The sequence below is a fragment of the Meleagris gallopavo genome, chromosome Z (genome assembly GCF_000146605.3).
Source record: "Meleagris gallopavo isolate NT-WF06-2002-E0010 breed Aviagen turkey brand Nicholas breeding stock chromosome Z, Turkey_5.1, whole genome shotgun sequence".
Classification (NCBI taxonomy): Eukaryota; Metazoa; Chordata; class Aves; order Galliformes; family Phasianidae; genus Meleagris; species Meleagris gallopavo.
The window spans coordinates 20,087,557-20,100,794 of record NC_015041.2 but is presented as its reverse complement, the minus strand read 5'-3'; the positions used below and the strand labels follow the sequence as shown (position 1 = coordinate 20,100,794).

The 13,238-nt window shown below is 36.9% G+C and overlaps 2 protein-coding genes across 3 annotated transcripts in view; one reads left to right on the top strand and one right to left on the bottom strand.

Annotated features, from left to right (window-relative positions):
• The window catches only part of THBS4 (thrombospondin 4), a 1,064,342-nt gene that overhangs the window by 671,196 nt on the left and 379,908 nt on the right, over nt 1–13,238 (top strand). The window lies entirely within an intron of this gene.
• LOC104909352 (phosphatidylinositol 3-kinase regulatory subunit alpha-like) lies at nt 253–6,686 on the bottom strand. Of its 2 annotated transcripts, none has more exons than XM_010725506.3 (3): nt 6,138–6,533; nt 1,959–2,051; nt 253–365 (listed from the first exon to the last, which is right to left on the bottom strand). In XM_010725506.3, the coding sequence occupies exons 1-3, from the start codon at nt 6,280–6,282 to the stop codon at nt 268–270; spliced, it is 336 nt and encodes a 111-aa protein (XP_010723808.1). In that variant the 5' UTR covers nt 6,283–6,533; the 3' UTR covers nt 253–267. The 2 variants fall into 2 exon arrangements, 1 of the variants encoding a protein (XP_010723808.1); XR_796191.3 differs by lacking the exon at nt 6,138–6,533 and adding an exon at nt 6,617–6,686 and having other exon boundaries at nt 269–365.

The window sequence follows — 13,238 nt, the reverse complement described above, 5'->3', positions numbered from 1 at the left end:
CATGCAGCTGAACTTTTAGCCCTTGAACAAACAGGTGGCCAGCAAATGACTAAAATATTATTCATGGAAGAGGAACTGATGCAGTGAAAAGATAACCTGCAAGAGTAAAAAAAAAGATCTAACAACTTTTCCATATTAAGCGTAAACTTTACAAATCTTTTTTATTTATATTTGATTTACTGTATTATTCAGAATCAAGTTATATGTAAGCTGAGCAGGGGAGCAAAGAAAACAGGATCAGCGTGACCCTAAAATCCACCTAGCTCTTCAGGGAAGAAAGCTGTACTTACCACACTCAAGAATTTGTCTTAATTCTGCTGAGCTGCTTGAGCTTTGTGTTACATACAAAGTTGAGCACTCCAGACCTTCAAAACAAAATTGATGGGATGTATTAATATTCCAGTGACTGCTGCCATGTAACAACATACTTCTGTATTCTTCAAATAAGTATATATAGAACAAACTGGCAACATTCTACCATCACTATCCTCCTGCTAAATACAACTGATTTTTAAAGCTATAATGTACTTCTTTGTACATACAAACCGTAAGTTCTGCAAATAGAACTGGCCATAAAAGATCCAAGATCCCAGCAGACCCTCTCAGTGCAGCGCTCCATGTGATGACCACAGAAGCTCAGGATTTGGCAGCACACACAGCAAACAGAACAACCCACAGGAGCAACAATGGAGACAGATCTTCCTTTACCAGGCCTATTTAATAAGTAAGAAGCCTGAGGTATACTACCTCAGGAATGGGACAGGGCAGAAATTCTGACACATCTTAATTAGCAGTAAGCCTAAATAGACTTAACTGAGACTTCTAAGTTACAAGCAAGCTCACCCCTTGGTACTCTATGCAGTTAACAGAGACGTACAGTCTTTTCTAAGGCACAGGCAAGTCTTGGGCTACCACTGACAGTCTGTAGAGCCCGAAATCTCAGTGTGTAAACAAGGTATGTCACATCACTTCTGCAAGAGAGGACATACGCATCATACAGTATGCCTCAGAATGCACCTGAATAAAGGACATCAGTGCAATGCTTGCACGTGAAAGATTCTGTTTACAATTTTGCTAATTCAGGGAAAATACAGACAACACAAGAAATGAGACAGTACCCAAGGATGCAGAACACCAGCAATCTAATATTATCACTGGTGCTTCCTGGAAGCAGTCACTGTTTATGCTAACTGTTGCTGAACACTGGCCCTTCTCACTGACATTAGCAAACTCTTCCTCATTCAGTAAAAGATTACTGTCTTCCAGTGTCACAGCACTATGTGAGAACCCACATCCCCAGGGACAGCAGTCTGTATCAGTAAGAATACCATATATCTCCTCACTTCCAAGGCCACTGAAGGAGCAAGGCTGCTCCTAATCACACCAGCACTATGAAGGAAGTACCACAGAGAAGCCAGGAAAAGAGTGAGAGGGCAAAACAAGTAGAAGATGGAGACATAAAGGTGAAAGCCTCTAAGGGACAGAGAGGCACAACAAAAACAAGTTGGAGAGCAAAAAAACCATAAAAATTATCACTGACTGTCTCAGAACACAGCAGTAATAAAGATCTGCCTTCTGAAGTATAAAAACAGTTCTAACCTTTTCATATTCAGTGTTTGTTTTTTTTTTTCTGATTTGGAGGAACAAATTACTTATTTGGCCTTGTATCCAATGAAATGTCATGATGCTTCTTCCACAATCAACTTAGGAGTTTAGCGGGTTAGGAAAAAAAAAAAAAAAAGATAAATCTAATCCCTTCTTCTATCTTTGCTCAGGTCTGAATAGCCTCTCAGTAGATACCAACGCAACAAACCTTAAACGAGATTATTTTTATATCAGTTGAATAATGTGATGCCTTAGCAGCTCTAGGACAGGGAGATGTCAATTCTGGATTTAATTCTGCAGTCTTGGCTCATACAAGAAATAAAAAGCTTGTGGGAGATAACTCTTCAGCCTACCTTTGTTTTCAATTGTCTCTATTATCTTGATGAGGATTGGTGGAGCAACATCAGGAGGTGAAAACTGCTCCGTAAGATCCGGAAGTGAAAAAGCTGTAAAAGAAGAAAAATAAAAATAAGCCAAGCTACATGTGAATTCAACCATCAGTTATGAAAATTGTGACATAAAATGAAACCAGTTCATTTTTAAGTAGTAAACAGTTCATCTTATCAGCTGTAAAAAGCTGTGCAAACATCTCACTAGTCAGGCCTAAGTACAAACGCTCCAAAACTTATCAGAAAGTTGTAAAAAATTATGAGGATTGTATTTTTACAGCATTTTCTTTCAGAAAATTCCATCAGTCCTAAAATCACCTTCCATCTAACACAGGAAGAAAAAATGCAATAAAACTCTGCCACCTATGGGAGGATAGCAACACAAAGCAAGAAAGGAAAGAAAAAAATACTCCTAGAATATTTACATCCAGTGTATACCAGGTGAGGGAGAAACATCACCATATGGGAGCTGAGGATCCACTAGATAAAAAAGTTGGGAATAGCAGTAAAAACAGGTTCATATTCACAAAAAACGCTCAATTACATAGATACATAGATATGTTCATTCTTCAAGCCTAGCAGTATTAACAGTGTAGGTGTTTTTGAAGCAATAATTTTCTTTTCTACAATTATTGGTTAAGAATAGTGAGCTAATCAGAAAGGAAAATTTTGCAGATCCAAATAAACCTGCATAACATCTCCATACAGCTTTCATGTAATAGTTTCTTTGCTGAGAGAACATACCATATAAACAAATGTTCTAGCACTGTAGTGTGAGAGACGATCAATCTCTCAATGCACTGTTTTTGCCAAAAGAATAATTTAAAAAGTTTTAAAGAAATCTTGTTGAATTCCTAGAACACAAGAACGTTTACATAAAGATATTATTAAACAGCTGCCAGAAACATCCGGCATACTTTGATGGGTTTTGACTGATAAACAGACTTAATCATTGAGGTAAAATTTGTCAGTTGCCTAAACAATGGTGATCTCTGCTCAATTAAATTCATCAAAAGCAAATGGTGCACTTCTTAAATGCACACATGCACATATCCATTTGCATGCATGCACATGATTCAATAGAACTATTACAATAACTAAGTAGGAAAGAAAAAAAGAAATGTCAGCAAAATATGAATATAAAGTTTTAAGTTAATATCTTTTAAATAAGCAAAAATTAAATTAACAGAACTGAAACAGCAGGCAATTTTCACTGAGAACTTACCCTGTTTTGGAACAGTAATTACATATCTTTCTAAAAATTGCAAGTGGAAAAGACAGAAATTACTGAAGAACTTTGGAAGCAAAGAAAACTGAAGAGTAGAATGAAAGATAATAACTTATTTACAAATTTATAATAGAAGAAGGCGACCCTTGCAACATACAGCAGAATGCCTGAATAACAATCATGAATTACTTTCCTGTCCATTCATAACTGAGAAGGACTAGAGAAAAACATCTGTAAATCATAAATTTTTTTAACTTAGAAAGCCTAGAAAATGTGAATTCAAGAATCTCAAAAGAGTTGCCTATGGAGATCTCTGGCCTGCTGATGTTACTTTTCAATCACTCATGGAAAATCAGAGCAGACCCTGGGGTTCAAAGGACTTCGTCTGCTTTTTTTGTAGCCTGGAAAGACAAGTAAAACAACCCTGATGATTACACACTAGTTACGCGAAGAGCCTTGAGCAAAATAAAGGAAAAGTTGATATTAGATTCCTATGATAAAACAATAAAAGGCAGCAGCGTAACTAAGGATTGTCTGCATACCTTGTAGAGAATAGGTTCTGTTAAAAACCACACTACTTCCTTCCTTATGATGCTACAGTTATTTTAAACATGCAAATGAGTTGACATAAACTCTTAAGCTGTGTCAGATAGCTGAGTTAGTATAACCTTACAATTAAAACCTACAAAAAATAAAGCACGCGTTATATAAGTGTAGCTGATCAGAAGACCTCCAAATGTAGTAATTAATATAGAGCAAACTACTCAGGGAAGGAGATGATGTATACATCTCTTCATATCTTCAAACCACTTTCAGGTGCCTCCCTTTAGCTTAGCGTCTTATCTTCTTCATCAAACACAAGCTGGTCTCAAATGCAAGACTCTGCAGTCCAAGCAGCCTCTCCTGAGGCATACTGTAATACTGAAAGATCATTTGATCAGATCACAGAATTCTTTTCTACCCCAAACTATGAAAGTACCATAAGTTACCTTATGGTAAGGGCAAATCTACTGAAATAATACTGAAAGATCAGAATCATATCAAAGGGTATTCTAAGAAAATATTTGAAGGATGACACGTATTAATACACTGCAAAATGCTAAGGGCATAAAATACATCCTTACATGGCAGCAAAGCAAGGATTCAAGAACAGTTTATATACTTTTACTTAACTTTCTGCTCTCATAGGTAGCCAGTTACAGTAAGTACTCTACTACTTGTTAAGTAACAGCAAAGAAATTGCATCATCTCTGGACAAAGATGCACATCTCATAATTCCAGCTGAAGGAATTTCAGTCTAAACTGAAACTGCAAAAAGAAAGTAGAGAAAAATAAGGAGAAAGAGCGACTTGCACTGAATGGAAATCAGTCTGACAGATACTTGAAACCTTTCAGGTGACAGCATGGCAGCTCAAGGATGGTCTGTCCTGCATAATCAGCTGCTGCCCTTCCTTTCAGGCAGCAGGGAGAACTATCCTTTCTCACATGTAGCAAAACATGCCTTGAAAAGATGGCAAGAGATACTGTGCAAGTAGACATAAACAAGATGTATTTAGAAAGATAATTCCATTTGCCACTAGATTTAAGGTTTTGGTTTTTTTTCACATGAGGGGTGGGCTATGACTGATAAATGAAGTTTAATCACTGAAGGAAACCAGAATGAGGATCTAATCCCAGGTGAAGTTCCTCCCATGGGAGGAAGTCACTGCAGGGTGAAGAAAGATGCCACACAATACTGTGTGTCTCCACGGGATATAAAGAATGGTGCGAATACAGATCTTGGGGTGCCTCTGCATCCCTGTGTTTTCATATACATCATCTGCTACTGAATCCCTCTATTGCACAGTATTCTTAAATAATATTCTTAGATGACAATGAAAAGCTTTTGGAAACATTTACCTTCATATTTATGTAAAATCTACAGTTTGTCTACAAGGACATGAATATGGAGTAAACACATTGGTTAAAATTAAGAATTTCCTACTGCCACCCTAGAATACACACCTATCAAAATATTCAAGTAGCAGTAAAACTTTAAAATAGAACTCAAGATTTCTGATTTCTTCTCTTCTTTCCTATATCCCATCCATTTTCTCCAAAACTGGAAATTTTTATCCGTCAGGGATGTTGCTGAAATTTTAGACATTAAGAGAGCTTTTAAAATAAAGAAAATCTATTCCATAAATAAATGAAGCATAAAATATTTACAAATTTTACATATTTTACTAAAAATCCAGGATATTCACCTCCCTGTAATACTAAGTTGATGACTAAAAGCTCAGTAGCAAAAGGACACAAACACATACAAACAAACCTCAATCTAGTCACCTTCAGCACTGCAATGTCAGAACAATGCATCTAAAGATACAATTACACTGCTCAACAGCAATGAATAAACTTTCTCCTTGTAAGCATGTAGGCTATTAATGAATGAATACTACCTAATCTCCTACCTACTCTAGGATTTCCTACTCATTACTGTCATTGCCCATATAACTAAGTTATTGCATCACACAGATTTCTACTCTAAACTCCACAACTTAGAAGAAAATTGAAAATGATGTTCAAGTTGGAAGATCTCACAAAACACAGATCTGACAGGAAAAAAAAGACCTAGAATTTGTAGAACTGAAGTCAATTTACAACATCTACATAAAATACAGCCAAATTTGGGAAATGCCCTTCATTTTCAAAATGTCAACAGGAAATGGCAGAGATTAAAGTGAAGAAAACTACACTAGTTTTGTAAAAACAATTTGAATCTTATAGTCAGAATACAAGAAACTTTTAAAGTAGACTAGATGAAGAAAATACAGCATATTTGAAGATTTACAGCTGGAAAAGAAATTTTTCACATAAGTCACTTCTAGTAAAAGGCAAGGAAATAAATCCAACGTGCAACCTGCAGTCAGTACCTGATTTCAAAAGTATCTTCTGCTTTGAAGCATGCTGTAGCACAGCGCAGAGGTTTGGAGAACCAAATCCACTCTTAAGAATCTGAGCAATTTTGTAGATCCCTTTACTACAATCCAGTATCAGTTTTTCACTTAAAGCAAACATTTTTTTTTTTTCCTCCTCAAATCCTGTAATCAACTACTTTATTATTTTTTTTTCTTCAAAATATTAGGGTTCCAAAAAGCTGTCATACACTTTTCATGTCTTCCTTCTAGTCACAAGTCCAGTAGTATGTCTCCAGATAGTAAGGAAGCTTCTGATGACACATGATAAAAGCTGGATTTTCCACTTGCTCTATTTTTACCTTGCCATAGTGAGAACCAATGAAAGGAACCACAAGCCAGGGTTCTCTCCAATCTGTGAACTCTACACTCTCCTTGATACAGACAGGCTTGAACAGCATTAAGGCTATCGCAATGTGTGGGAGATGAGAACATACCTAACATTCAAGGGTTGCCAACACAGCTACAAAGTGCAAGATGAAACCAGCCCACAGCTGCACCTTTTGGAAGGGTCCTCAGTAAAAAGAGATATTTTAGCATTAGTACCTGGCAATGGCAAGTGGAAATTTAAAGCTGGAATTTGGCTTTAGAAGTTTCTGAGCCAAATCCTTCATTACCGCTGAAAGAAAAATGAAAATGAATACATTTAAAGAATATATACGGCTTAAGTACAATAATAAAAACACCACAGAAATGATAACTTAAAATGTAATAATATGAATACCAGATAAAGAGCTGGAGTTCAATTTCTGGATATTTTACAGAAACTATATACTAACACATTTGAATTTAGCGCTGACTCAAGATTACTCCATGTATGTTATTTTTCAAGAGATGGCATTTAAAGCTATTTGTACACATTGAATTTGATGACAACATAGCTGTCCATAAAAGTCTAACATTTCAGAGCACAGGTCTTCAGATGATCATAAACGGCTTATATGTGTGCAACTGTATTCACTAACAAACTAAAGTATACATTCATAAGATTTTCACTTGTCCTGTTTGCAAATCACAGATTCGTCCAAATATGAATGCTTTGACCAGCACTGAACTGGAAAAAAAGAACTGCAAAATTAGCATAGAATAAGAAATGCAGAAGTAACAGCCATCATCGAGCAAGTTGTGACCACGTCCTTCAGTGAGATCAATTAGCAAACAAGGAAAAAATGGCTTATCAAAAACATGAAATACCTTTTCTGGCCGCACTGTCTATGGCATAACGTACAGCAAGATGAGGACAGTCAGTACCCATACTCACAACTGAAAATTTTGGGGTAGGTACGAGCTTACTTTCTTGACTGAAAAGCTGTTATTTCGGGAAACAACCACGAAGATCCTGTAGTCCTAGGAAGCACCAGAAGGTGCCTTTGAAAGGCTGATGGGGAAGCTCGATGCTTCACACAGATGTCCAACACAGGGCCACAGTGTGCTCTACCCCTTCCTCAGCATCTGCCTTCATCAGCACAGGAAGCACAGACATGGCTTCCTATGGGAAGATTCCAAAGGGAATGAAACGTAACTCAGGGATACAAAACACTTAATGTTTAGCATGGGGGCATTTCACAGTCCTCTATATGTTTGGTTATAGTCTTAGGAAACAACTGCCTCTGCAGAAATTTTTGGTAGAACATGTAGGAGAAAAAAAATTACCAATCTAAATGCTATAGAGAAAGTTTTCATATGGATCTGAGCTTTGGGTTCAACCAAGACAGGAAAAGACAAGTCTGGTATTACAAATTACAAATACCACAGAGAAATTCACTCTGCGATTTGATGACTGTAATCTGGATTTGGTACCTATAATTTTGACATTTATCAAAAGAGCAAACAGATACAGTATTTAGAACTGTCTATTTGCTACTAGTGAAAAGTTTTTTGTTGAAGAAGGATGAAAGAAAGTGATAGTGAAGACCAGGAATTTTATGTCACTGTGTGTCACAGATAAATCAAGCACTGTAATAGACAGTAAATTCAGCCGCAACTGTTGGAGGAGAAAAAGACCTCTCTTCATGCTCCATGTGACCTGAGATAGTTCAAGTTTGACTACAATTACTCTAGGTGCTGAACACATGACTGAAAATGGCAGGAGTGCTCAGCCATCTCTTCCAGTACTTATACAATTAGATATATTTTTTTTAAATAACAATATTCAGAGCAAAATATGAAATAAAGTTTTAGGCTTTGGTGAATTTTGCATGTTTTTATGAGTAGCTTAGTAAGCCTGCCTACTGTTACTTGTCTTTTATTTTTATCAGATGCAATCAACCAGGCAGACTCTGTGGACTCAGAATACCACAGAAGCCAACACTGCTAGAGGTGACTAGATCCAGGAGAAACGCAGAGAGATGAAGGCTATCCCAGCACTAGAAAAAGAAAAGCTCTGACCCAGTAGAACTATTAGCCCACAGGCTCACAAGAAGCTCATTTTTTATATAGACAGAAAAATGTCTGCAAGACTTATTACTGTAAATATGATCATAAAGCTATGAAAACAAATGGAGAAAATGTCTGCTGTTGACCTTACATGACTGGAGTACAACTAGGAAAAGTGATAAAAATACTGATGCTAAAACTTGTCAGAAAATTCATCTAAAAGATATTGCCTGCCCAGTTTTCTTCTTCCATTGGTTGGCAAGCATTCATCATGTGTCAGAAGATGGAGTGACAACTTAATTCAGATGTTCTCTGCTAATGGAATACTAGTGGTATGCTAATGGAGATTTTAGCCACTGCAAAAAATACAGATTGGTGCTGGAAAAATAGTTTATCATATCTGCGGTCAGTCCTCTTTTTCTTTCATCTGCAAAGAAGAAATACCAAAAAAGCAGAATATATTTTCTGGGCATCTCAATGATAACAATAAACTTCTATGGAGAAACAATACTCATTAATATGCTTCTGGACTCTAAATCACTTTTAAAAACATTCCTATTTCCTCTGTGGTCCTACATGACTAACATACAGGGTTGAGATTTTTTTGAAGGGTTTTATTCCAAAAGGTAACAGCAGGAATTCTTCCTAACATGACTCTGAACTTCAGCCAATCCCAATACACCAATCAAAATACAAATCTAGCATCTGCAGAATCGTGTGTGTGAGGCAGGTACTGAAAACACCATTTACAAGCCTGAAAAAGGACATTTCAAACCAATTCTTGTAGAGAAATGTGTGTGATTTGTTACAAAGCACTTAGCACTTAACAGAATGAGGCAGTCATTTCTCCAGGAAGACAAATGTATGTATATTGCGATCAAGGCCACTTATAATTCAACCCACTGAATCTACAAACGCTGGAATAAAAACGCAATGTTACCTCACTTCAAACAAAATATGTGGAAAAATACATAGTCAGTAGTATAAATCAGAGCATTAGCCTAGACAAGTCACATACTTAGATACCTTCTAGGTTTATCAGCACGTACATACAAGCAATGATCTGACTGATAAAAATACCATATGCATGGTGATTATGCAAGAAGTTCGGGGAGCTGGAAAAATAAATTTCTCTCCTCATCCCTTTCTTGTAATGTCAAACCAACCACACTCTCAGAGGTAAGGAGAACAAGGGGAAACTACTGGAACCAGGGGGAAATAGCCGAAGGCACTTTCAGATTAGTACAATAAAGTTATCTGTAAACAGTAGATGGCAGAACTAGACAGCACAAAACTTTGATTTGACATAAAAATTCATACTTTAGCTGATCTCTCATGAGAAATCTGAGGTCTCCTTACCCTCCTCTGACACAAGAAAATAAATACTCACTGCTCTGATAATTGAAAAGATTCATATAAGATAAAACAAAATGAAAGCTCAGAAAGAAAGGAAAGAAAAAAAGCTACATCTGACTGGTTCAGCTGCATAAGTAAGTGGAAAATATAAAACCACCAAGTAACTGAAGTACAGAATACTTTACTCCTTCACAACAGTTTATACATCTAACACTGACTGCTAATCATGTTTCACACCCATTAATTTAATGTTTCATAAAGCCCTATTTCTATCATCTGTTGAAAGGGAAGTGATACTGCTTGTACTGGGCAGGAATTCTGTACATAATATTCTATCAGATTAAACCTCAGTAAATTTATGAATTATGAGCTGTCAAGCACTTTTCTCATCTGCCACAGAATATACTTCTTAGAAATTGGAGCTATAAATAAGGCAACAGATGTTCTTTGTTGGCTTCAACTGAAGCACAGATAATTTTTAAAAAGCCAGTAGTTAGCACTGTTCTATAAGACAGTACTTTGTTTCCCTCTACTGGTGAGCTTTTGCAGTACTTCTTTTCAAACCGCCTTCAAGATTTAAAATGGTGGCAACTATTTCCAATTTGTATTTGCAAAATTAGAGAAACAAGAAGCCTATGCTGAAGAAAAACTGCACAGCTTATGAAAAAAATACTACGTGCAGTATCTCCTGGCATGCAGAAGATTGCATTGTAATGCCACACACAATGTTTGAAATGCTCTGCAAAAGCAAACCCCCTAGCAACTGAAGAACAGGATGGGAGAAATACCTGTTTATTAAACTGCCTTTTAAAGTGTTGTCAGATAAACAGAAACAGTAATATATGAAGTAAATAAGAATGCAGTAATATAAGCTGCCTTCCTGCTTCTAAGCACAGAGCACACCATAAGCCAGGAAGCCAGGATCAAGCACTGTGGGAGCTGTGTACAGGCACTGGACCTTCCTTACTGCCAGTGTGAGAGAGGCACAGCATGATTCTGAAAACAGAGAAAACATTTTAAAAAAACAACACACACAGTTTGCGTCCTGTGGGTATCTTCAGGTTCCAGGCCAGCAGTCTGTAGTTAGAGAGAACAGTACTCAGTTACTGCACCCCTACAAGGCAGGGTAAGATCAGGGGACAGCAAGGAGAGGAAGGTACAAGGACAGCCAAGAATTTAGACCCAGCAAAGCTCCAAACACCGTCTTTATTGTCAAAGGAAGGTTGTGTACATTCCTTTGTCTTTCAGGACAGTAGCTCCATAGCTAGAAAACAGCTGAGCTCCAGAAGAATTTGAGTAGTTCTGCCAAATTCTCCTCAAAGATTGTAACTGGCAATGAAAAACCTAGCATTCCAGCTTACGGTAATGATTTCATATGAAACCGTACACAACATCAAGAAGGAAAAAATAAAGCACTGAATAGTCAGGTGTACTGTGGACAGCACAGGTGTGAGGGGAGATAGCATGTTCCACTGACATCTGCACCTGGAACCTACTTAATAGGCTCTTCATACAACTTTCAGGTTTATCATTGTCAGTAAGCACCTAGATTGCAAAACTGGTATAATACTGTACTATAATGGGAGTGCTTGGAAACCCTTATCAAAACACGAACAAACTTGTGATCATTCAGCCTACTTTACTGGTCTTACGATTAACTAAGAAATCTCTGAGAACTCATACCAGCTGCTCTACTGACTTCTACAAACTTTCACAAAGATATAAAGCTGTAGTATTCTAGTAACTTATGCATTCTCTATTTAAAAAAGGTTAGACTATAGTAAAAGGGTGCTTTATTTTAAACAATATGTTAAGTTCACAGATTCACCCAGTATTTTACTTCAGTCACTCCACAAGATAACTCCCTGTTTTCTGTCTTTTATACCGCACAGGCAGAAACAAAACTACACGAAAGAAGCATATGTATCATAATGTCAAGAACTCAAAACTTAAGACAGCTATGAAGCAAGGTTTCATGTGAAATTCCAGTTCTTCTTTCCACATCAAGATTCAGCATTTTTCCTATGAACATATTCCGCTTGAAAATGCAGAGTCTAGTGCTCTCAAGGCATAGAGCCCACTTGAATAACTGAGGTATTTTCTATCTTGAGCATTAACTAGATTATATACAGACATACGGTCTCCTAGATAGCACCTATTCTCCTGTTCAAAACCTCTTCAAAACCGAGTCCTCCATTATTTCACGTTCAACATCATGCAAGAGCACTTAGTTCCACACCTTCTTCTCTAGCTCTTCATAGCAAGTGGAAAAGGAAATAGGTACTTGTCTGTTCCTGTCACAGGAGACTGCTGCCTATCTTTTAAGGGAAGGAATGTTGAGGTCCATGTCAAGAAGCAATTGAAAATTCTCTGTCCAGCCAGTATCACCTTTGACCTCTTCTGGGCAAGACTGTTGAGAATGTAATGGTAAGACTACATCAAAGACCTCCATGTGGAAAGCTTCAATGATAATGCCAGGTTCCCCTATTTTCAGACATTTCACCCTCTTCACCTAAAAAGCATTGCCCTAATCTCTTCTGAACACCTGAGTACAAACCTACCAAAATTACCATCTCCGTTCCCTTTTCACATATCACAGTGATGGTTAATATCAGTACTCCTGCAGCATCTTTTCCTTGTAACAGGAATACAGCTGCTGGATGGACATTCAGTGAAGAAGCTGGAATTCTCTCCAAAAAAACCTATCCCACCTTTACCAGATCCTTGTTTCTTACTCTTTCCTACTTTTTTTTTTTTAATACCGTCAGTATTTTTTCTTGTGCAAGGCTGTCACTGGTTTGTAATAATGATTCTGTCTGAGAAGCATCTTTTAATTTTATTTTTATACAGTAATCAAATACAATAAATTTCAGGACAGTATGTTTTTTGCTTTGAAATAGTATTTTATTTTGCTACTTTTTTTTTTTTGCTGTGGAGAAACTAAGGTGGTGGGGATACAGAACACTCTCAAACTATCTGCTGGAAAGCTGTCTAGAAGGAAAGAATAAGCTCTTCATTACGGCAAGAAAAAGATAGTATGTATTACCGTGCTTGAGAAGTCGTTTAGATCTGGAAGATTTACATAAAAGTACTGGCAGAAGCTGTTGACAGATAAAAGCCAAAACAGTTCCTTCATCTTTTGGGAATTATGGGAAACATTCATAAGTACACAAAGTTAAAAATAATGAGTGCATAGCTGTCACCCAGGGGAAAAAAAAAAAAAAAGAAAAAAGCAAACAATGGTAACAGTAATCCAGCATCAAAAGGAATTCTTTTACTTCTGGAAACTAAAATATTTCAAATCAAGTATTTTTTTCCTCCTTAAAA

Coding starts and splice junctions, on each gene's coding strand:
- LOC104909352 (XM_010725506.3), bottom strand. CDS start 6,282: ATGTTTGCTTTAAGTGAAAAACTGATACTGGATTGTAGTAAAGGGATC. Junction 2,052..6,137: donor GAAGATACTTTTGAAATCAG/GTACTGACTGCA, acceptor CTTCTTTTACAG/CTTTTTCACTTCCGGATCTT. Junction 366..1,958: donor AGAGACAATTGAAAACAAAG/GTAGGCTGAAGA, acceptor TTTGTTTTGAAG/GTCTGGAGTGCTCAACTTTG.